Source organism: Vicugna pacos, chromosome 7, assembly GCF_048564905.1.
Source record: "Vicugna pacos chromosome 7, VicPac4, whole genome shotgun sequence".
NCBI lineage: Eukaryota > Metazoa > Chordata > Mammalia > Artiodactyla > Camelidae > Vicugna > Vicugna pacos.
This window is the reverse complement of record NC_132993.1, coordinates 29216319-29239787: the sequence shown is the minus strand read 5'-3', so window position 1 is coordinate 29239787 and position 23469 is coordinate 29216319. Positions and strand designations below refer to the sequence as shown.

The window sequence follows — 23469 nt, the reverse complement described above, 5'->3', positions numbered from 1 at the left end:
ACCCCATCTCTTCTGAGCTCCTGACCTGCATTTCCAACTGCCAGTGAGCCATCTCTCTCCAAACTTGGCCTGTCTCAAACTGAGCTCAGCATCTTTACCCTATAAATCCCTCATCTTGTGTAAGGGACACCACCAACCAGCCACGCACCTGGAAACCTTGGCAGGCGAATTCCCACAGTGAACCGGTAGCTCGTACCGCCAGGTGGCCATTCAGTTTTGTGTCCTTTCTGTAATTCAGGGCCTAATGCCTCCCCCAGGTCAATTGCTCTTAACCTCTGCCTGCTTTGCCTACCTCCAGATTTCTCTCTTTTCAGCTTAAAACCCAGATTTAAAAACAGCATTTCCCCCTCAGAGATAGCACTGATTCCTCGCTGTGTGCAGAGAAAGACTCAGACTCCTTGGGAGGGCATCCAAGGCCCCCAGAGCGTCCCAGCCACGCTTCCCACAGCGCCCTCCGTGCCTCTCGCACCTGCCCCACGGGCGGCCTTGATGAGACCTGAACCTGCTGTTCTTTATCTCAGGCCTCCCTTTGCTGTTCCTTCATTTAGGAAGATATTTACCTTCATTTTCTGCCAACCCAAATGGTCCCACATGGTCTAAGTCAACGCTCAGATCAACAGTGGTCTTTTCTGTGAAGCCATCTGGATAGAACGAGCTGTTGCTTCTCCTGTCTCGCCTGCTGCACTGCTTGTAGCACGTAGCTGACTCTTGAATTATGATTGGTTGTTTTTATTTCTGCTATAAGTTTTTTTGGTTTTTTTTAACTAACAACTCTCTATTGAGTAACATGTGCTCTTTGTTCTGATCACCTCATTTAATATTTACCATAATTCTTCAAAGGAGTGTTGGGATCTCCCTTTGCCGAGGAAAACTGGGGCTCAAAGAGATTCCATTTCTTCTTACGGTCACACAGCTGGGGAAGCAGAAGAAACCAGAACGTGAACTGGGTCTGGTTTACTCCAAAGCTCAGGCTCTTTTCCCCAGACTAGTTGTTCCCAATCTTCACTGCACATTGAAATCACCTTGGGGGATCTTTAAAATCTATTTATCTACGCAGACACTCTGAGTTGGTGTGGGGTGTGACCCAGGCCTCAGGATGTGTTGATTGCTTGTTGAAGTTGCCCAGGTGAGTCTAATGTACAGCAGCTTTTGGGAATCACTGTCCTGGGCTATTTGGTGCTCCCCCCACTGTCCAGCACACAGTGTGCTTAAGACACGTTTGTACTAAATCTTGTCTCCAAATGCTTTTCTGGTCCACTGGACACTTTATCCCTAAATTCTAAGGCTGGCAAAAATTTAAAAGCAAAAATAAGCAGAAAAAGAAATGAATTATATGGCCAATATGAACCCCAAATTCAATTCCAATGAAATTTCTCAAATGCATGAAAAGAAATTAGTAATCACAGGTCTAGTTGCCTTTTTTTGGCGAGAGAAGCCTGCCTCCTCGGCATCCTCTAGCACCTCCTCTTTTTCATCACTTCAGCAACCCCATGTCGACATGACCTGTCTGCAGACGGGTCCAAGGCAGAGCCTACCTTCTTGGGAAGAGAAGCTGAGGCTCTGCAGGGGAAGTGTGCTTTGTCGGTGTGGACTGTGGCAACAGTCACGTCACACTCCCTGCGTCCTCGTCGGTGTTCCTGTGGCAGGTGGTCACAACCATGCACTGTACCAGAGATTGCCAGAAAAAAAGCTCATAGGGTCCCTTACTTCTCATGCTGCATTTGCTTCCCCCCTTTTGATAATTTGTGGTGGTTTTATTACAGCCAAACTTATGGAAGGAACTTTGAAAGCTAGACTACCTCTTTAAAATGTTTGTCCTATTTAAGACTTCGTTGATAACTTTTAATATTAAATTCTATCAGTGAGGAAACAACACCTGATAAAACTGTGCTGTGAATTTACGTGAACTTTCCGTCTAATGAGTGGGATATGCATTCTTATAAAATTCTATTAAAGCTTCTGTTTTGCTGTGTCTAAGGAGCAAACAACTCAGAAGGCCTTTCGGCATTTACGAAGTCTGTAAAACTACTCTTCTCGGATGTTATTAGATTCAGATGTTGGTCACTGCTAGCCATGATGGAGAACATGTGAGAGGTATGGGCAGCCATTCTATATAGTCCAAGTTCTGGGTTAATTACATAATGCACTCACCTAACTTAATCTGGAGTCCTTCTGAGGTGTCCACACATACACAGCATCTGTAATACAGAGCCCAGTACTGTTTGCTGCCCAGTGACTCGTGGAGGAGCGTTCTTTTGGAAGGATGCCAAAAGCTAAGTTAAACGGCCTCAGTTAAGTGAGGCACTAAGGCAGTATGAAGGAGAAGCTGCAGGGCCTCAGATGATTGAGCTAAGTGAACGCTCCAGGTGGGCGACTGTGGAAGGGACACGAGAGACCCAGGGGAAGGTCCTGCCTTTCACTTTTGAACCTCAGCTTCTCGGATTACAAGACAAGAGAATCATATCAGAAACTTCTTTGCAAGGCCATCCTGGATCTCATTTGTGGTGAGTCTGAGGGCCTGTAAGAGTTTGTAGGATGGGCTGGCCGTGGAGGCCTTCTGGTGGTGAGGTGTGTGTTCAACTCGGAAGAGGAGAAATGTTGCAAAGGATGTCAGTCACACCAGTCAGGAGACACACACCACGCCAGTTATAGTAACAGGCAACTTCCTAACTGGGTTCTGGAGGACATGAAGGAAATTCTGAGGTGTTACAGAGACAGGGAGTGCAGAAAGCAGTGACCACCCAGAGGCGCAGGGGAAAAGGGGAGAAGATTAGGATTATTAGAAATTAGAAACTTGGAGGAGAGATTCTGGAGCTGAAGCAGGGGTCCTGCCCAGCTGGGACTGATGTCTCTTAGAGCCACAGGGAGGCGGGTTCTGGAGCGTGGGGGAACCTGCACCCTGGACACAGCTGCTGCTTCAGGAAGAACTGTTGCTGGAACAACTCCCGCAGGAACATCCAACAGAGAGTGTTCCTTCTTCCTCCTCCAGCCTTGAGGCCTCCCTCTAGCGCCTCCTTCTGGAAGAGCCCACCAAGGGGCAGCAGTGGGGAAGCAGGACTGTGGTCTGCAGCCTCAGCACAAAAGGGGGGGGGGGGCTGGAGCTGAGAAACCACAGTCTGATAATAGCCGCCCTGGAGGGAGTGGGAACAGGGGCAGCTGCAAGCAAGGGAAGGAGCTGAAGCAAAGTCATCATAGTATCTACCATGGCCAGGCGTCCCCTGTGTGTAATTTTTATCCATTCCCTCAGGAATCCTCACAGCAACCTTATGAAGTCAGTGTTGTTATTCACCTGTGGCAGAGGCAGAGCCATAGTCGGAGAGGTTAAACAACCTCCCACACTTGACCCAGTGCGGGGAGGGCAGACAGGGGTCTGAACGCAGGACTGTGACTGTTAGGAAAGTGTGGTGCATCGAAGCAGCCAGGGGTGGTTGGACTAGAAAGGTAGCCATGTATTTGGAAAGGTGAGTTTTGGCTAATTTGTGGAAGGGTAAGGGATTTGGGCCTTTTAGGCAATGCGAACCAGTGAAAATTTTGGAAAGCAGCAGTGAAATGGCGGAAACACGTTTTAGATTTATTTGGAAAGAGTGAGCAAGATGACTTGAAAAGAGAAGAGTCTGGTGCCAGCGAGCCTCACTACGAAATAATTATAATTTTGGTTTGGGTGGTGGCAGTGAGAAAGAAGAGGAGAGATGCCTAGAAGAAAGAATGGTTGGACTTAGATATTGTATGAAAAGTAGTACTCAAAGATAATTCTGAAGTCTTGGGGCCTATAAAACTAGCAGAACAGAGACACTGCCTTCAGAAATAGAAATTCTGTGAATTCTGGAATGTCTTTCACTTTAGAATGTGACCTCTGCCTCCCTGCACTGCCCCCATTCCTCCAACACAGCACGTAGGACTCCCCACACTCTGCTCCTTCATGCTGGATTATCCTCAGTAAAGTTGATAATTTAGATCTGAGCGGTAACTACTTCCTGTGACAGGAAAAATATTAGATTGGAAATTAGGAACTGGATTCTACTCTCAGAATGCGATTATTTGCTATATATTTTACCTTATCCGAGGATTTTTATCGCAGTGTGGCTGAGAGGATTTATTGGGATATTGGATATCAGTGGTTCTCTAAGTTTAGTGTTCATTATAATCACCTGGGGAGCTTTTTAAAAATACCAACACTTGGACCCACTTTCACAGTGTCTAATTCAATTAATCTGGGAAAGGACCTGATATTATTATTATTATTATTATTATTATTATTATTATTATTATTATTGACGAGAGTGGGGCCTGCATGGGGTGGGGCCCCTAAGATGCAGAGATCTGGCAGGTGGGGTGAGGGGGAGGGTGTGGCGGGGACCCAGTCTATTTTTTAAAAATCAGCATCTCTGGTTACGTACCATTGGAGTGCTCCCTCACGTGCATTCTCTATTGACCTCAGAAGGTTTCACCAGTGCAAACCTCAGGCTAAGGAGTTGTCAGCACAAGAAAACTCGTCTGGAACTGGTTTGCCCCATTAAGGAAGGTGGTGAGCACCTTGCAAGACAAAGAGTCCAGAGAGGGAAAGATCTCTGCTTGGCCGGTAGAGACATAGCCCAGTAGGCATTTTGGATTTTCATAGCCTCAACTAACAAAGACACATGTAAAATTTCCATTAGACTTAGATGAGAAGAGCAAGACTCTGCCACCCGATCTAATTTCATGCGGGTACCATGGTTCTCTGAGAGAGATAGGTTATGTGTATGACCGCCCTTCTTGGAAGGGCAGCGTATCACACTTAAGTGGTCCAAGTGCAGGAGAGCTCCAGTTCACCCAGAGGGCAATCAAAATGAAGTATAATAAAAATTACCCTTGAAATTCCCTTATAAAAATATGGAGAGAGTGGAGCTCTGATCACACAGTTCAACACAGTTTTTCCTCTAGTGTTGAAACAGATAGTTGCTTCTTCCCTGAGCCCTTAGGGGATGCTTGGGGTGTGTTTAAAAAGGGCCATTTGTATCTAAAAACAATATCTTTAACACAAAATTCCTACCTGGGAAGCTTTAGTTGATAGAGAGGCTGTGCCCTGGAGGCAAGGAAGCTAAGTGAAGGACTTTTTTTTGGAGTTGTCACAGCAGGAAGCTTGGCCCTCCCAATCTACAGCATCTTACCTGGAAGCACAGGGCACAGACTAGCTTTTGAAGCTCACGTATCTGGGTATTGTAACTACTTGTTATAGAAATGTAGACACAAATCAGTTTGGAACAGAATTTCATTACGAGAGGAATCATTTGTGTTCCCAGCCCTAGTTATGCTGATAAGAAGGCACTAGACTCTCCTTACCCTGGGAAGAGGATGTAACAGAATCTTTAAAAAATTCCTGTGGCTTATCAGTTTGCAGAAAGACCCCTGGAGGCTTCTGGTTGGGAGTGAATGCCAGACCCCATACTCTTCTTTCTGAAAGTTGAAATTAGAGAAACCTGTTTTTAAGCGTGTGGTACTAACAAGTATCTGCTGGCATGAGAAGATTCCCAAGAGCCCCCAAGGGGAATTTCTTAAGAGGTGATGCAGGCTCCAAGAAGGGTCCAGCAAAACACATAGGTGAGGCTGAAGAACCAAAGTGTGTTGTCACTCTTTGAGAACAATGGCTGAGTATGTGAGTGAAAATGAAAAGAACTATATACCCTTGAGACCCCAGTGTGAGCTTTGGATTGTACAGGGATCTGGCAGGGTATCACCCAGCAGGGTATCACCTCGTCCTTGAGCTAGTGTTCTTACAGCCCCACACAATTAGTTCAATTCTTGGACAATTTGAGGTGGGAGCCCCAAGAGAGAGATCCTGAATTTCTGCTATTTTGGATACGTAGATAACCAAGCAATAAATTGAGGGAAAATGTGTAAAGCTGGTAAAGTGGGTTATATGAGTAATACTAGCTTTCAAGATCCAGTTATTCATTTGCAATGGGAGTAGTGAAAAAGAGTATGGGGGAATACAGTTCTTAGTTATATGCTAAAATTTATGTGTTTCACGACAACCAGCTATCAGGGGACCATTAGGCATTTGAGATCTTTTTGATCGTCTACAGGAAATTAATCGGGGTGTGAATTTCTGATGCTTTCGTGGCTGGGTCATTATATTTATACATTGGAAGATTTACTTGAAGACACCTCCTGTGCCACACAATAAATAAGGAGCTATCAAAATTACTATATAAAATCAGAGTTTTGTTGACTTTAAGAAGTGTTTAGAAAGTATTTAATGAGTAATAGTTTTCTGTTCCTATGTTTTAATTAGTGTGGGTTATTTTTTAATCAGATTAACACTAAGATGTCAAAATTGTCATCTATTTGTGTCTCAGGAAAACTTGTACCGTAATTAGCCAATTTTAATCAACTCACAAAATGTCCTTGGCAAAAGATTGAAGTGCATACTTAGGCAGATAGATTCAAAATTGGGTATTATCTTGATATACATTGACATGTATGTACCATGCTTGATGGGGATTTTTCTAAGAGTATACATCAGAAATTGCTTGCAGAACAGTTGAATCTTTCATTTATCCATTCCTTTATTTTAAAAGAATATTGATTTATTGAATATCTGCTGCATGCCTCGTGCTCTATGGTTGAGTCAAAAGTGAGAAGTGAGAAGGAGAACTGGTGCAGGGAGAGGTCCTTCCTAAAGGAAATAATCATAATTATCCTTGGCTGGTCTTGTATTGGAATTGTACCTTTGTAGATTAATTTTAGTAAAAAGTTGATATTTTACAATATTAGGTCTTTCTATGGTAATCTCTCCATTCATTCAAAGTATCTCTTATTTCCATTACTAAAGATTATTGGGTTTTTTTCCTGATAGTTCTGTACAGTAATTATTTTTATAACTAGATATTTTTTATTGCTATTGCGAGTAATAGAATCCTAAGCAGTGTCCCCACTCTCCCTCTAAGACCTCCCCACATCCACACTTACAAATCTGTTCTCTTAGATTGATTAAAGAGTTTTAAAAATTATTTTTATCCCTTTACTAGACAGGAAATTATGCATTTTTAATGGTTATCATTCAAATTTTAACATGCTTACTTAACAGTATCTAAAGTTTATTAATTTTTCTACCCTCCTCAAAAATACAAGAAAACTTAAAATGCTTAAATTTTAAAACTCCCCTCCCATCTGGATATTGTTGCCAATATTTATGTCACCTTGTTTTGCTACCAGACATTAGTAATTACTATTTATTTTCATATATCCATTACTGTAAATTTAACTGCATGTGTACAAATTTCTTTGCTCAACATTTCATCTTGCATTTTTTTGGAATATATTTTCTTTCTCCTGAAGTTCCTATAGAAAGGATCTGTCTTGGTAGATTTTGTCTGTCTGACAATGTCTTAATTTAATTTTTGTTCTTTAGTGATACTTCAGCTGGATATAAATTTATAGCTTGATATCTATTTTCTTTCAGGGCTTTGAAAATATTCCACTGCCTTCTTGTTTCATTGCTTTGGAAAAGTCTGCATTTCGGTCTTTTGTAGGTAACTTGTCTTTTCTCCCTGGTAGCTTTTATTATCTTCTCTTCTTTTCTACTCTCTGCACTTTCTCTACAATATTTTTTGATGTGAATTTATTTTGTTTTTACTACTTGGAACTAGTGCTTCTTAAAACTAAAGGTTTATACTTATCATCCATTGTGGAAAATGTGCATCTTTCTCATTTTCTCTTTTTGCTTTCTGAAATTCCTATTATTAAACACATAGTGGAGGTTTTCATTCTATCTTCCATGTCTCTTAACTTCTTTCACATTTTCCATTTATTTATATCTTGGACAGCATTCTGAGTAATCTCCTTAAGTCTATCTTCTGCTTTACTAACTCTCTTTAGCTTTATCTATTTTTCTATTCACCACATTTGTTGAGTTTTTTTAAAGACACATTTAATGAGCATTATGATCACAGTATTACATTTAGCAATCAACAACATGTGAATGACAACAAAAACGCCTACCTTATAACTTTTTGTTGGAATGCTTTGTACTTTCCACAGATCAGAACTAAAATACTAGTTACATAGTAAATCTCAAATATAGTCCTTTTTTTTTTTTTTCTGGTAGCAGTTAGGCTTGCCCCTATGGTTGACTGCATTCACAAACTTATTGTAACCTGTAACCTCTGACTCTTCTATTCTGTTAAGCTTTTTTTCTTGGTTGTAATTAAAGTCTTCTCCCACCGCTACAACTACCTGTATTGCTAGAACACCATCTTGGTTTTGTGGTTTGGTGAAGTGTTTGCCTTCACCATCATAAGGACCAGAGCTTCTGCCTCCAAATTTTCCTTCCTTTATGGCTCCAGAATTTGAGGATTGATTGATGTAAACTTCTAAAACTGCTTCCATTATTACCAAATCCACCATTGCCATCAAGTCCACCACTAACAAGGCTGCCACCAAAGCCATCACATCCACTGAAGTTTCCTCTGTGACCAAAGTTGTCATTCCCCCAAAACAACCTCCACAACCACTGCCAAAGTTTTCAGAACCACTTTGACCTAGATGAGGCACTGGCCATCTCTTAGCCAGGCCTCTCCTTGCTTCACAGTTATGGCTATTCACAATATGGTAGGTATTTCTGAATGACAGTCTTATCCATGGAGTTATGGTCCTTGAAGGTTACAAAAGCAAAGGCTCTCTTCTTGTCACTGCCGTAGTCAGTACTGATTTCAGTCATTTCACGCTTCCTATACTGCTCAGAAGCTCTTACAAGAAGCTCTTCATTGTCTTCTTTAATGCTACTGTCAAAGGCGTTTTCATAGGTAACCGAGCACCTGGTCTTTGAAGATTTCCTCTTGAGACAGCCTTCTTTGGTCCACAGCTCTTCCCTCCACCCGTGTGGCCTTGCATGCATGATGTGTCTGCTTGCACCACAGGGGCTTACTTCAAACACCCGAAGCTTGCGGAGTGCTTGGTACTTGGGTCTTCCATTACCATACAACCTGTCGGTGTTCCCCACGGCTCCTCAGGCTCTCACTGGTTTATTTAAAGTTCAAACCTTTGATAAAAAGCTTATGCAGCTCTTCAGGCTCTTTGAGAGACTGAATTAGACATGACGGCAGCAGAAGGAAGGCTTTAATGATGCTCCCTCAGCTGTGGCCACAGGTAGAAAATCACTTAACTTTTAACATCAGTGCTCATATTTTTAATTTCTTGGTGTTTTTTAAAATTGTTTTTCAATTATCTTTTAGCTTAATCTTTTTCCTTTAAGTATTATGTGCCTTATTCATGTTTATTATTCACTTTGAATTTTATTTTATCATCCCTAAACAGGTTTGTATTATAGTCTGTGTATAACAATTTTATCATTTGATATTCTTTTTTATTGCAGTATAGTTGGTTTACAATGTTACATTAATTTCTGGTGTACAGCATAGTGATTCAACTGAATACATACACACACATAAATATATTCCTTTTCATATTTTTTCATTCTAGGCTATTACAAGGTATTGACTATAGTTCCCTGTGCTATACAGCAGGACCTTGTTGTTTATTTATTTTATATATAGTATTTAGATATTATCTGATGTTCTTGAGTATCTAAGTCTATGGTCTGTTTTTTCTGTAACTCTTGGAGGCTTATTCTGTGGCCTCTTTTGTAATTTTAGATTATAAACTGAGGTTTGGTGAAGTTTTACCTTTGAGAATCCTCTGCAGCCTGGTTGAAAATGTGACCTGCAGAAAGGTTTTGTTTTTGTATCTGCTAGGCACCTCAATCTAGAATTTTTTTAGGTTAATTTCTTAGATGGGCAATTCTTGAAATATACAAGTTATGTAAATTCTAACATCAAACTAAGCTGAGGAGAGGCTGGTAGTTGTAAATGGTCAGAGCTGTAAATTTATTTTAATTGACTGATTTGTCTTTCCCTGCCCTAATTTTATTTCATAGCAAACAAGCTCCCAGTTGATTCCCTGTGCTAGTGGTCAGATTCTTTCTTTTTTGAATGTATAGCCCTTTGAGGGGGTCTGACTTTGTGTGGGAAAGGATTGGACATTGTGTCCTATATTCGAATTCCTCACTTCAGGAAGGCTCGAAACCTTGTTTCCTGCTTTGATATGGACTTTAACACCCAATCTTCTAGAGAGAAGAGATTAGGAAACATCCACCAGGGCACCAAAACTTGAATTTTCAGCTTCCTCTTTATTTTTGGCCTTTGGAGCTTTCCTGTATTTGAAGGGAGAGGTGGGAAGAATTCACTTACACATTTCGAAGTTTGCTTATTTTACCTTATGTTGAATTTCTAGGCATTTTGCAGCAAGAGGCTTCTTTTGGGTATACTTAGTCTACCGTATTACCAGAAATAGACGTCTCATTTATTTCATCTACCTTTTCAATGCTGTTGTGGCAAAACTCGAGAAAATACCATTTGGTAGATGCTAAAATGTGCCAGATATTTGTTGAATAAATCATTGTTAAATTAAGGAATAAAGCTTAAGAACATTCATGCATTTTAAAAGAAAAGTTCCTAAGAAAATTTCCTTATCCCCAGGCAGCATTGGTAAGGGTGAGAATTTTAGTCCCCATTCAAGGACAATGAAAGGGAAATGACATTTGGGGGTGAGTTTTTTCCCTTGTAGTTGTCCATATAATTTACCTAGGGATCTGATCCTGCTATAGTTGTTCTAAGGAAAAATGCTAACATGTCCAAGAAATATGAAAATTGCTTTTGGACATCACCTCACTCTATCTAGTGCTCCAAAAGAATGAATCACATTCTAGGCAGGATAACACTCCCTAGATTTTATTTACTTATTTATCTTAAGGACCACCTTCTCCATGATCTCACATTTCTCAGCAGTTTTTTTCACAAATTAAAATGCATATCTGGGGACAGTTTATTTTTTTTCATCACGAATAAACATGAGTGTAAATCTGTTCCATACACTTTTAGAATAATTGTAATAGAAATTCTCCACCCTCTCCCCTGACCCATGGTTTAAGATTCCATTTGGACAAAGATTCTGTCTTGCTCTCCTATACTCCTCAGATAGTCATGTAGGACTCATCCTTGGTTCCTTTACATTCTGAAGAGACTCTCGTTTTGCTGGTTTGGCCACCATCAGAAGCAATCCCAACTGCAAAGCTAGACTAAGCGAGCTATAGATTAGAAATCAACTGGACATCAGTGCCAGTGATGTATTACTCAGCCCTGCTGGACTGTTTCTAGACCAGAAGGTAGAGGAGAGACCACTTGTTGTTCCTAAAACATTATCTAATAATCTAGGATTACACAGATCTTCCCAGTTTGCTTTCTGGAGAGAAGGGCCACACATATGTCATGTTAAGCAAGATAAAGATACTATTGCTAATAGACACTAATATCATATTTATAAGCACTTTGGGCTTTTAAAATATCTTAAAATATATTCTTATATTTGAATATAATTTTGAAAATTTTTTCTCCCTTATTCTGTGTTAAACGGCAGCACTATTATGAAAAATATTTTTAAAAATTATTGACATGTTAATCAACCTGAGTAATCAAACGTTAGATAGGGATTTAGTGAATACTCTTGATAAATCATAATTCATACCATGTTTTAATTGATACACAATATTTTTTAACTATCTTGAGTTGTGGATTAATTTTCCACATGAGAGAGAAAATAAGTTTCTTATGACCAGAAATCTCAGATTTTCTCTAAGATTCTCAAAACTATTTTATTTTAAATAAAAGTGCCTTGCTGAATGTATAACTAAAAGTCAGTTTCTGATAAAGCTTTTTTACATATGACTGTCTGGATTGCACATAAATGAAATCAGAAATCCTTTGGCAGTCCACACATCCTCATTTTTGTTTGGAAAATATGGTCACGGAATCCACTAAATTGTTTTCACTAGCCCATTGGACAGAATACTTTTCATTAAGTTTTAATCAGAGAGCTCTCAGGCGTACTGGAGAGGACACTGGAGTGAGCTGGAAGACAAATATTTGAGTCCGAACTCTGCTTTTTGTAAGCCTTTTTATGATCTTGGGCAAATCACTAAAACTCTCTGAAATCTCTCTCCTACGCCTCACTGAAAAAAAAAAAGAATCATATCTATATCTAAGGGTGGTTCTAAGGACTAGATCCAACCATGCGTGTGAAAGTGCTTGTATAGTAAGAAGTAAAATACGTGTGTTCTGTGTTAGCCCTCCCAGAAGGCTGGGAGCAAGGGCACGTCTCAGCCACTGCTGCACTTCCAGTATCCGGCTCAGCGGCTGACTCACTGGAGACCCAGTACAGACTGATGGGATGAATAATAACTGTTCTTCCCTGAAGATGATTCAGAGCGTCTTGCTTACATCACAGTGCGAACCATGAAATTTGTTTTCTCATGAATAAAATGTAGAGGTGGGAATAAATTATGTGCAATGTTCCTTTCAAATGTGACATTCGGTGAGTCAGTGAATTCTCATCCTCAAGATCCTGGAAGCATCACGAGACCTCACTGCTCTGGTGAAGTCCCATAGTCACGTGACAGAACAACAGGATTTTCAGAAACCATTTAAAATTATACATCTACAGTATGCAAAACAGAGCAATCATCTTGACCCCATCATTCATTCAGTTCAGGGAAAATAAATGAAAATCACCAGTGAATGAATGGTTAACAGCCAGGAGACATACTCAGATTCATTTGTCTGTATAGACAGCCTACTGAGTAATTCTTCCTCCAGTAATTTTTCCTGCCTTAGAGGGGGAAGATTTCTCATCTGTGAATCACGATTCTAATAAAATATCCAAGGGCTGGTGTAAATACTTTAAAAAACATGAGTGCTTATTATTTCATGAGAAGATAAGGCATTGTTTATAGGCACGGTAATATATAGGAAAATTAAACCCGGACTCCTTTCTCCTTCCCGTTGGACTCTTACTGAGAATGTCTGTCTTGATTAAGCACAATTCCACAATGACAACTCTGAGTTCAAGGCCCTTCATGTAGACTTCATTACTATTACAGAATAGTGATCAAGGGGCAGATGCCAAAGTTGATATGAGCGGGGAGATTTTGGGAGACTCCAATTCATGTTTCATTTTCTGTACTTCCTGCTATTTGGCCAGTGTGCAACCTCCAGCTGGAACGCGAAGCCCCTAACCATTGGCAGATGGGTTTGCCAGGCTCCCCAGCCTCTGCCCAAGTCACCAAGTGAGCAAGCCGGCTGAGTGGATACTGGATACATCTTCGTCATTTAATTACTTGCGTTGGTTTTCTGGGCAGTAATGTGATTCCTCTCATTGGTGGAGCTTAGGAAGGCCTGCGATGCTGTTCAGATAGGATTGTGTGGACTGTCTGGGGAAATCCAGAGCCTATGATTCAGTTACAGGGGCTTTCACAGGGTTAGTCAGTACTCAGAAATTACAAAATCAAGTTGAGACCCAAAATAGTCTAAATGGTAAATTGATCATGTTGATCAGATTTTAATCATGCTGTGTTATCTATAACTGGGTCATAGCATGAAGGAACAGATGAGTTCTTTTGTTCATCCAAGTGGTTCTTGTCTGTTCTTCACTTCTTTGGGTAGCCTACTATAAATCCCGTTTGGCGCATGAAAAACGGTGAAGTAAAAGAAGACAGGCTTTCTGTTTTCTTCTTTTTGCCCATTGTCACCTGCCCCAAGTTCTCCCGCCACCTTCAGTTTGCCTCTTACAGGCTGCTCTCTCTCTCCGCTTTACCCCATGTGCGTCCAGCGCACGCTGGTCCCTTCCCACCTGTGTTGGCGTGTGCTGGGCAGCTCTCTGAATTCTTCCACTCCACTGAAGCACCACCCACATGAGTCTAGGGTTCCTGCAGCAGGGACAGCTGGCAGTGTGTGTGTGCAGTGAACAAGCTGCAGCTGATACCCAGCTTGGCCTTCAACTGGAAATTCTATCTCTTTGTTTGAAACAAACTCTCTCCATTTTGCAGTGCTCCCACTTGACTATTACCTTCCCTCTGTCCTGAGAAACTCAAAGTTACTCAACTTTGTTAGGCAGAGCTGGAGCGTTCTCACTCTTTTCAGGCCATATCCTGGGGCTTTTTATCCCTGACTAAGTGTTGGGAAACTGAGGAGTTTCTAAGAAGAATTCTGCCTCCAGCTTGTAAAACCGCATTATTGTTTCTCCTTGCTGACCTTTCCTCCTTCCTTCAATTCCCGTCTTCAGACACCCAGAAGTCTCGTGCCTTCCCGCCCTCCCAGGACACACAGTGTAGGCCTGAGTGACCTTCATGTCTCAGCCTGGCTCATTCTGCCCTGGGTTCTATGACTGCGCCCTTTCCAAAACGTCCCTTCCCAGCTGGTCTGACACATTAACACTGAACATTAATCCCGTGGAGCTAATACTCCCAGTGAGGTGTCCTGGATGAACATGGCAGGACTATATAAGGCTTCCCTTTTAATAGAGGACTTAGATCAGTGGTTCTCAACTGGGAACAGTTCCACTATCACCCTTGCTGCCCCTCACCCCCACCCCACAGGGGACATCTGGCAACGTCTGGAGACACTTTTGCTTGTCACATCTGGGGAGCAGGGGAGTTGCTGCTGGCATCCAGTGATCAGAGACCAAGGTTGCTTCTAAAGATCCTACAATGCATAGGCCAGCCCTCTCACACAAAGGCTTAGATGAAAGGGACATTTCATTGACAATGTCTGGGCAAAAATATTTGGAAGAAATGCACTTAGAAAAATGCAACAGACACGTGTTGCATTGCCACCTCTTCTTCAGATCATTTAAGTGTTGGAGTTTCCAGGGAGGCATGGTGAATCCCAGAGGGACAGGGAGCAGCCTGACCAGGGGCTGGTCACCTTGGGGTGTTCAAAGTCCAGTCAGCACTTTGCTTAGTCGGGTCACCCCAAAGCATAGTTCATTGGGGATGAGAAAATGGGAGAGTGGATTTCCCTTGCTGGAGGAGAATTTGTTTCCATTTTCTGAGCTTTTGCTGCTTGTATGTAACGGGCACACACAATCGGGATGCACAGATCTCATTAAAGAGGTGAGGGATCTTGTATGTTTTTAATCAGGCTGAGGAAAAAAATCACAGCTGAGAGCAAGCACCTGTATGGAAAACAGTCATACAGGGTGGGTCTAGCGGCTGTGGAGAGACCCTGAGTTTACAAACACTGCCAAAGCACGCTGACACCAAGAGGGGACAGGCACTAAGATGGCAACCATAGGAGATCACCAGTGAAAATGGAATAATTTCTCAATCTGGAATATGAGACTTACCTGTGAACTCACAAGAGTGGTCCTCAGTAAGGGAAGTCAATTGCCTTCCCTGAAAATCTTTACGAACTTGAAAGACGCCTCTTAATCAAATTTTGTTAAGTGTGGTCCTGAGAAAAGGTCAAGGAGATAATTTGCAAACCTGCAGGAATTTCTTTTCACTGAGGAGTTTGGCAAGACTATCCCAAGTTTAAAATAAGAGTCAACACCAAAAATTCACTTTATTATATTTTGATTTCACAGAAAACGTAGACTTGTAAATAACAATAGTTCTTTGTAACAATCTGTGTGACACTTTTATTAGCTTGTGGAATTGGGCAGTTTGGTTAAACAGGAATCCATGTGACTATCAGGGGAAAAAAAACTCAAGCTGAAGCAACTATGATTTAGAAAAATAGTAATCCTGTTGGGCTTTGCAAACCACCTGTCACCTTGCTGATCCCCAGAAAAATGTAAACATGCTCATGGATGAGTGAAAATTTTCTCTGCCCAGGTGAGGAGCAGGTCACAATCAGCACGCCCTGGCTGTCAGCTTGCACCAGTGGGCTGCTTTGCAGAAAGTCAGTGCAGACCTGACAAAAGCAATTTACCAGCTTTGGAACTGTGAGCTCTATTTGTTGAGACTACAACTCTGGCTCTTAAGATAAGGAAACTCAGGTTGGAGTACAGTAAATAGACACAAAAGAATGGTTCTGGTCTACTGGACACTTCTCTGAGCCTTTATTTTGAGAGTGGGCAAGAGGGGAGATGAATGTTCTTTAGCTGAGCGAGACCACACCGGCCCTGGGCCAGTCTTGAATAAAGCGAGAAGTCATAACCATATCCTGGCCTGAAAGTGCCATCAGGCTCCCGCACATGCACGGTCATGCTGGTTGCCTCTGAGAGGGAGGGGCCGCTGCAGGTCACGTAGAAGCAATGTAAGAATTCCTTCATAAGTTAATAAGGCTGAGAAAAGCCAACGTGAAGTTGAATTTTCTGACTTTAAAGCTACCGTCTTTGTAAAAGAAATGTGATACCTGATGTTTTCAAGCTTTGTAATAACTCCTATAAAAAGGCATATGGTTGTGACAATTGAAAACAGCTCTTAAAATGAACATGGGCCACCTAGAGCAGGGCTGCACAACAGGTATGGACATCTGAGCGCCAGCCTGAGGCCCAGAGGCTCAGGGGCCTCCAGGTGCCTTGGAAGTAGGTGCTGAGAGGGGACAGGGTAGCAACAGCAGAGGGAGGTGTAGAGGTTACCCACAGAGCTGAAAAAGCCACCCTCCATCATCACTAGACTCAGCTGGTCACTGGGGAACAGCTTCCTGGCTCTTTTCTCTGACTCCCCCTCCCACGATCCGGGCGCACGTGGACTAAAGTGCCGTAGGATGGATCCTTGTAGGATGCTCGCCACAATCTAGTAACACTCATATAAGGGAGAGCAGACGGTCCGTGTCCAGGCTGCCCTGTGCCTCCTCCCCTTCCATCCCGAAGCACCTGGTCCCATAACACGCTAGGACTCCCATATCCCAGAAGGGCAAAGAGCTGGGGCTTTTGTGCTTGAGTTTAAGACATTTAAGGGGATCAACTGGTCTCTCAAGGCAGGGGATTACCACCTTCAGAGCAGGAACGGTGGTCCAGGATGCTGTAACTAGAATGCACCTTGACAAGGTGTGTTCACAGATACAAAGACTGGTCAGCACCACAGACCTGACCAGTCTATTGAAGAAAACAACCCATTTGCTGAGGCTCAGAGTCACAGTCAGACTCTTATCTTTATCGAAGAAAATGCCAGTGAACTAGTCAAGATCTCCTACTGTGTAGAACGTTTTCAGATATGGCAGAAAATCAACGGGCATCAACTTGGACCCAGAAAACTTCAATTTATAATAAGATTTTTATTGGGAGGGAATCTGCAAGGAGATCTGACCTGAATGGTTCTCTCATTATTTTATTTTGGGTAATTCATGCTACATATTCCCTTAAAAGTCTCAAATAATGAAGAGTTTAGTATCTTTTAAAATCATGAAATATTGATTCTTTACCAGGCTTTAAAGAAAATGAGTTTGAAATTTTCACCTTTTGAAAAATTGGGAGATTCTTCTCTTTCAGAAGTAAAAGCAGATAAAAATATCTCACTCTCTTATTTCACCCTCCATGGTAGCTGCCTCTACTGCCACTTGAGCTGGTTGCCACAGTCCAGTCCCTCATACAGATGAGAACCACGTGTGCAGGTGTCTGCATGGGCGTGGCTTGTCTCCTTGCTCCTTATCAGGAAGAATGCATTTCAGCATAAAAGGAAAGTCAGATCTAAACATCCCAAGAATAAAACAAACAAATAATGAACGTCCCTTCAGGATGCTAAAATTATTTAGAATCCACTGAGTCAGTTTTGAGACAAAGTAGTTTCATTTAACAGGTAAAGTGCTTAAATTTCTTTAAGACTCTTACAGTGTGATCCTCTTTGTGGGAGTGTTGGGGGTAATGACTGGTATTTTTACACATCCCTTCACTTCTCTTGGTCTGTTCCCCCGATACAGACTGAGGGGAGCGAAGATGTCCTCTCAGATCCTTTCCACATCCAGATACACCCATGGATTTATGATTTCAGAGTTCATCCAACAGGAAAGGGGGCTGATGGCATTGGGACCCCCAAGAGAGCCCCTCCATCCTCCCACAGCAAGTGTCAGTGTTACTAAGACCAGGTTTGCCTGCTCTGCCTCCCACTCGCCCCCCGAGACCCATCTGGGCTCAGAGCAGCTACCATCATGCTCCACTCCCCCCACCCTCTGAATCCATAGAATGAAAGGAAGGAAGAGCCACTTTGGAAAAATTAGACAACTAATTTCAGGATTTTGGAGTGAGGGAAAAGAGATGAATTCCATCATTTTAAAGAAGACTAGGAGGCAAATATCATTATGACAAAGCACTAGAAAGCTGACTTCCATGAGCCTTGGTCTGAATGTCCTGCTCTAAAGCAAGGAAAGAGAACTGAAAGGCCACCGTATTAAAGGGTGAGCAAGCATCCGTGATCTGACCCCAGATGCGTGTAATGAATCATCCTGTTGGTTAACGCAGCCCTGTGACGAGATCATGTTTAGAACAGGAACCTAACTGGACAGGAGATGAGAAGTAGCTTCGTGGACTTCACCTTTCTTTCCTTTAATACATCAAATGAAGCAAGCAGCCTCTCCATTTTCCCGCGATGTCGTCTTTTGGCTCATGGCAGGAGCCGGCCACAGTCTGCATGTTGATAGTCCCATAATTACAGCTGGGGCCCTTAAATATAGTCTCTGAATTACGATTGGTTTGCAATATAATATGCTAGGGTTACCAACTTTATAAGCAAGGCTGTGTCATTTGCTTTAGACTATGGCTTCTAGTCATCTTGGAAGCATCCGGTGAACACAATTAAATATGACAGGTCTTTACAACGTGCGTGAAGGTGGACGGATACTAGCTGATGCCCCTTTGCACACATGGCCAACTTCTTTCAGGCATCTGCTTATGGTAGAGGCTGTCCAGGCATGACCTCGCTCTGGAAACCTCTCTGTCAGCATTTCGGTTGTCACCCCCAGTTTCCATTCTCAAAGCCGTTTCAGTTACAAAATTCCATGGGCCACCTGCATCATATCAGATAGGAATTTTATTCCCCCCTTTTCCCCTTATCTATACAGACACGTTCTCTAACATTCCACTCACTAGGTTACTTTCCTCCATCTTCACCCAATAGCTACAGAATACTGCCAGGTCATTTGTCTTCTTTTTCATTCCCTTCAGATTCTTGGTGATCTCATTCCCTAAAAGGGTCTTTACTTGGAGCAGACAGTAATGCAAAGCAATCACTTTCTGAGGCTTTTGCTCTTGCAAAGATTCCAAACTGGACCAAAGGACAACAGACCCACCTTGTCACATCATATTTTAATATGGCAACAAATGCCTTGAAACACATGCATTTGAAACCTAAAGTTTATTGAAAGTCATTTTTCTCCAGCCAATTACCAATTACCCCAGAGGTGGTGGCTGTGAAAACCACTTGATCAGGCAAAAGCCCTGCTTGGTCTTTTCAAGAATTAAAGTGAAGTCAGTGGGGGTTGATCCTGCTTTCTTTACCCTCCAGAGGGAAGTATGGAATTTCTTTACTGTCAACATTTGTTGGAAAACACAGAGGAAGTTCCTTTGGGGCCCTCTTTTTCCCTCCGGCCAACTACTCTAGAAAGAGGAAGTGTCTAGGTGGATGGAGGCAGTGATCTGGGCCCACCCCCGCCCCTTCTAACCACCTGTCATGACCAAGGAGAGGTGTGCTGGCAGTCAGAGAGAATAGGCGATGCTTAATGTGCAGTGTGTGGCCCCAGTCCCTGGGCCCCAGGGGAGGGAGAAGGGGCTTCCGTAGAGACAAAGGCCACGTGCCTTACGAAGCATCTCCCAGAGAGAACCCAAAGGCCAGTGTCCTTGCAGATCTGACGGAGTCCTTGCGGGAGGGGAGGTGGATGGTGACCTCCGCTGGGGTCATGTAGGGGCTGCCCAGTCGGCGCTCTTAGGGGCCTTGCACGTGTGCACATCCAGGGCCTCCAGGCAGTCCTGACAGCGCACAGCACAGCACCAGTGGAACTTACACTCACACTTGGTCATCCGGGTGACGTGGGAGGTGTCATACCCTCTCCCACAGCACATGACTTCGCAGCTGTCCATGCCTCGGGAGGTCAGGTTGCACACACGGCCTGCTGTACCCAGGGAGCCTGGAAGACAAGCCAGGGGGTGTCACTGAAACGGTGTGAGTGGAATACAGTATGCGTCAGGAGGAGAAGAGTTATGAGGTCATCCTCCAGGCTGGAGCCCTGATGCCACCTTACCACAGCCTGGGGCTGTGCCACCAATTCTGTGAGCCCATGCAGCACGTGTCAACCTAGGGGCCAGCACAGCAAAGGCAAGTCCAGGAAGGATGGACGTGCAGCTTTGGATCAGCTTTGGGCACCCTGACTCCAGCACATCCACTTCAAAGTTGGATAGACTTTTTGGATTATCCCTGCCCAGCCTTGGACTGATGAGTCACTGAATGCCAGATCAGAATGAAAGAAGGCTCCGTCCTTGTGCCCTCTCTACTGACCTCAGACCACAGTGAAGAAGCAGTGGCCAAAGTCAGCTCTCTTGGAATCTGTAAGGGTGTGGGGCCCTTTAAGGGAGGGGGTTCTGTCTCCCCGGACCTGACTGCACTGGCTCGTGAGAAAGACAAGAGAACTCTGGTTGCTGAAGGGGAGGAGTGGGCATCATTTGGGTAAGACCTTGAGGGAGCAATGCCCAGACTGGCTTATCTTTTGTGTTTCAGCCTTGTGGTCTATCTAGATGTGTGCAAGGCACCTGATTGAATCCAGGATTCTGGGTCTCCAGTGACCAAAACTGGTATAAAAAACCTGTTGGGGATGACTAGAGGAACACCATCTCAGTTAAGGGGGATGATGTTTGCTAAATGGGAATTCATATTTACATATTTGTTTCTAAAAGAATCTCAAAGATAGGATGTTATTCTATGTCCAGGGAAGCACCCAGAATTTTTTTACAAGCGCATTACCGGACAACAGAACCAAGTGTAGTGGATGTTTCTGGAGCATCTGCTCAGCTTACAGTGATCATTTCTGCTCCTACCTCCTGCACAGAGCAGGGCACCTGGTAGCCTTGTTGAACAACATGACCCAAGCTCTGTTGGTGGCAGGTGATGGGACCAGGTGTGGGCACCTGACTTGATCTGGGCCAATCGGGTAGATTTCCCTGAGGCTTTGTGATCTTGATGGGGACGGTATAAACTCCAAGTGTAAACCAAGTATAAACTCAGTAGCCACTGGCAGCGCTGGCGTACTGTGAGGAGGTCTGTGGACTAGAGGTCACAGAGAGACAAGAACGAGGCAGTTGTGCAGAGACAGGATAAGACGTGGAAAGGGAATGCTGCCCAGATCCTGGACTGTTTTCTTGTCCTGCTTCCATTTCTCTCTGAGGTCTGGCTGCATTCCAATCTTTGGATTCCTAGAGACTCTGTATCCTTACAATAAATTTCTCCTTTTAGCTTAAACCACCCTAGTTTCTGTTACTCACAACTGTCAATCCTAAATAACCAACAAACCTAGAGAAGCTACACTCTTTATTAAAAAAAGAAACAAAAACTTTTTCAGGATGAAAAAGACAGGGACTTCATTTTCCAGGGCTCCATCATTTAACTAGAAATTTCTCTGTCTTCATAACTCCTCCAGTGCCTCGTGATGGTGTTTATCACCATCCGCCCTGTGTTCCGATTATCTATATACATGTCACGTTGCCCTGCCTGTCAGGAATGACCAGGGAAGCAGCCACATTCAAGCAGGGTGTGGGGTCAAGAAGAGGAGAGGGAGGGCAGGACTTGCTCTGCGTGATGCAGCCACTGACAGCAGGAAGACAGGCAGGGGGATTTCGTAAGGACAGGAAGGATGGCAAAGGGCCGGGGTCAGGGTGGTGGGCGGGTCAGCCAGGGATGGCCCTGAGCCTACATCGTGCTGAAGAAGCAAAGGGTGAGAAGAGACAGCAGCTGGGCCTGGGTTCAGGGCAGCCATCAGGACAGTACTCAGAATTACTGATTGTGCAAAAAGGACTCACTGCCAAATGCTGCCTCTTAACAGGACACATGTATTTAATTCAATAAGCATTTAGTGAACACAAACATGTGTAAGACACTGTGCAGCTCCTTGGGGTTTTGGTGGTGGTGGTGGTGGTGAGGAAATAAAATAATTAGGATTCTATTCTTAGGAACTCATAATATAATGAAGAGAGGTATTTGCACTACTTCAAGGTAACTGCTCCATTTGCTCAGGCCCATGGTAGCCAGCAATAGTTTTGTGAAAACATTGCAAAGCTCAAGACAGTAGAGTGAGATTATTTAGGGCTTGGACGAATCAGGGTTCAGATCCCAGCTTTGCCAGGTGTCAACTGTGTGACCTTGGGCAAGTTACTTCATCTCATTAAGCTTCAGTTTCCTCCTGTGCCAAATTGGGATTAAAAACAGTTTCTTCCTTATAGGGCTGTGGTGAGGATGGAATGAGATACTGCCTGGAAGTGCCTGGCATAATAAGTGCTCAATAAATGTTAACCATTCATTCACTTAACAAGTGCCACTACGTGCGAGGCACAGTTTGGGGAGCTAGGGCTGTATCAGTGAACAAAACAAAGATCCTGTCCCTGGGCTGGATGCCATGTGATGCTGGAGAGAGAGATACCTCCAGACGCGAGGGGAGGTGAGGGGGTCGCACCAGCGGGACATGGTGACTAACTGGGTGATGGCTGAGAGGAGGAGAGGAGTCCACAATGTCCCAGTCTTCTGGCAGGAGGGCCTGGGTTTATGTGGGTGACGTTCTCTAAGATGAGGTCAGGATGGAGATGCAGATTAGGAGATCTTTTGCCCAGAGGTGGGAACCAAAGCCGTGGGTGTGTATGACCCGTGTGGGTGTGAATGACCTGTAGGGGTTTGAGAAGTGCTCACCTGCCATCTCACAGGCAACTCTGAATTTTTACCTTTTATGTGTTTTGTTTGTAAGCCCTGCACACCAATAAACACCCTTCATGTCCACTGATATGCATTTATCAAAATATAAATACACTACCAGGCTGTTAGGATTCTTCATCCCCTTTCAGGCTGTAGGGCACGGGGGCCAGGACAGGGAGGTCAAGTCTCCCACTCCTGAACCGGGCTGCGGGCCCTTAACTGACAGGGAACTCGGTGGTCTTTCCCCAGCGGCGTGGAAGCCTAAGGAGGTCCACGCTGGTGGTCTAACTCAGCTGCGAAAAACGGTCGTGGAGGTTTTCGTCCCTCAAAAGCAGCAAACGGAAGTGGACTCCATCTGAACAGAAGGTTGCTCAGTGAGGTGACCACGACATTGTCAAAACTCAGAGCGGGGCAGACAAAGCGGGAGCTGAACTCAGAACTGGTTTCAGTAAAGGAGACAAAGACTCTGGCGATGAGATGCCTCAACAGCTCGGGGTTCAGTTCCAGAACTCTGGGGTACAACGTTAACCCGACACCCCACTCCCCACCGGCCGTCAAACAGGGTGTAATGAGGGCCCAGGAGAAGGAAGATGAGAGGGGTTCTGAAGGCTGAGGGCCGCCAGGAGCAGTAACGGCCCCTTGGAGGGATCCGAGCACCAGGATGGGGAACTGAGGGGGGAGGATGAGGCTGTGTGGCGATGGACCACAAACTGGCCCTGCTTTGGGGTCTGGATCTCGTTAAATCTCATGACAGACTGCAGGGAGGAAGGGTA

At 43.7% G+C, this 23469-nt stretch overlaps 1 protein-coding gene and 1 pseudogene across 1 annotated transcript in view; both read right to left on the bottom strand.

Annotated features, from left to right (window-relative positions):
• Nucleotides 1–110: 110 nt before the first annotated feature.
• LOC116278742 (heterogeneous nuclear ribonucleoprotein A1-like) lies at nt 111–13782 on the bottom strand (annotated as a pseudogene).
• A 5025-nt stretch (nt 13783–18807) lies between these two features.
• The window catches only part of WNT2 (Wnt family member 2), a 41843-nt gene continuing 37181 nt past the window's right edge, over nt 18808–23469 (bottom strand). Inside the window, exon 5 of the mRNA XM_006217174.2 lies at nt 18808–19931. Within this exon, the coding sequence (XP_006217236.1) occupies nt 19702–19931 (230 nt within the window). The 3' untranslated portion in view covers nt 18808–19701. The remainder of the gene's footprint in view (nt 19932–23469) is intronic.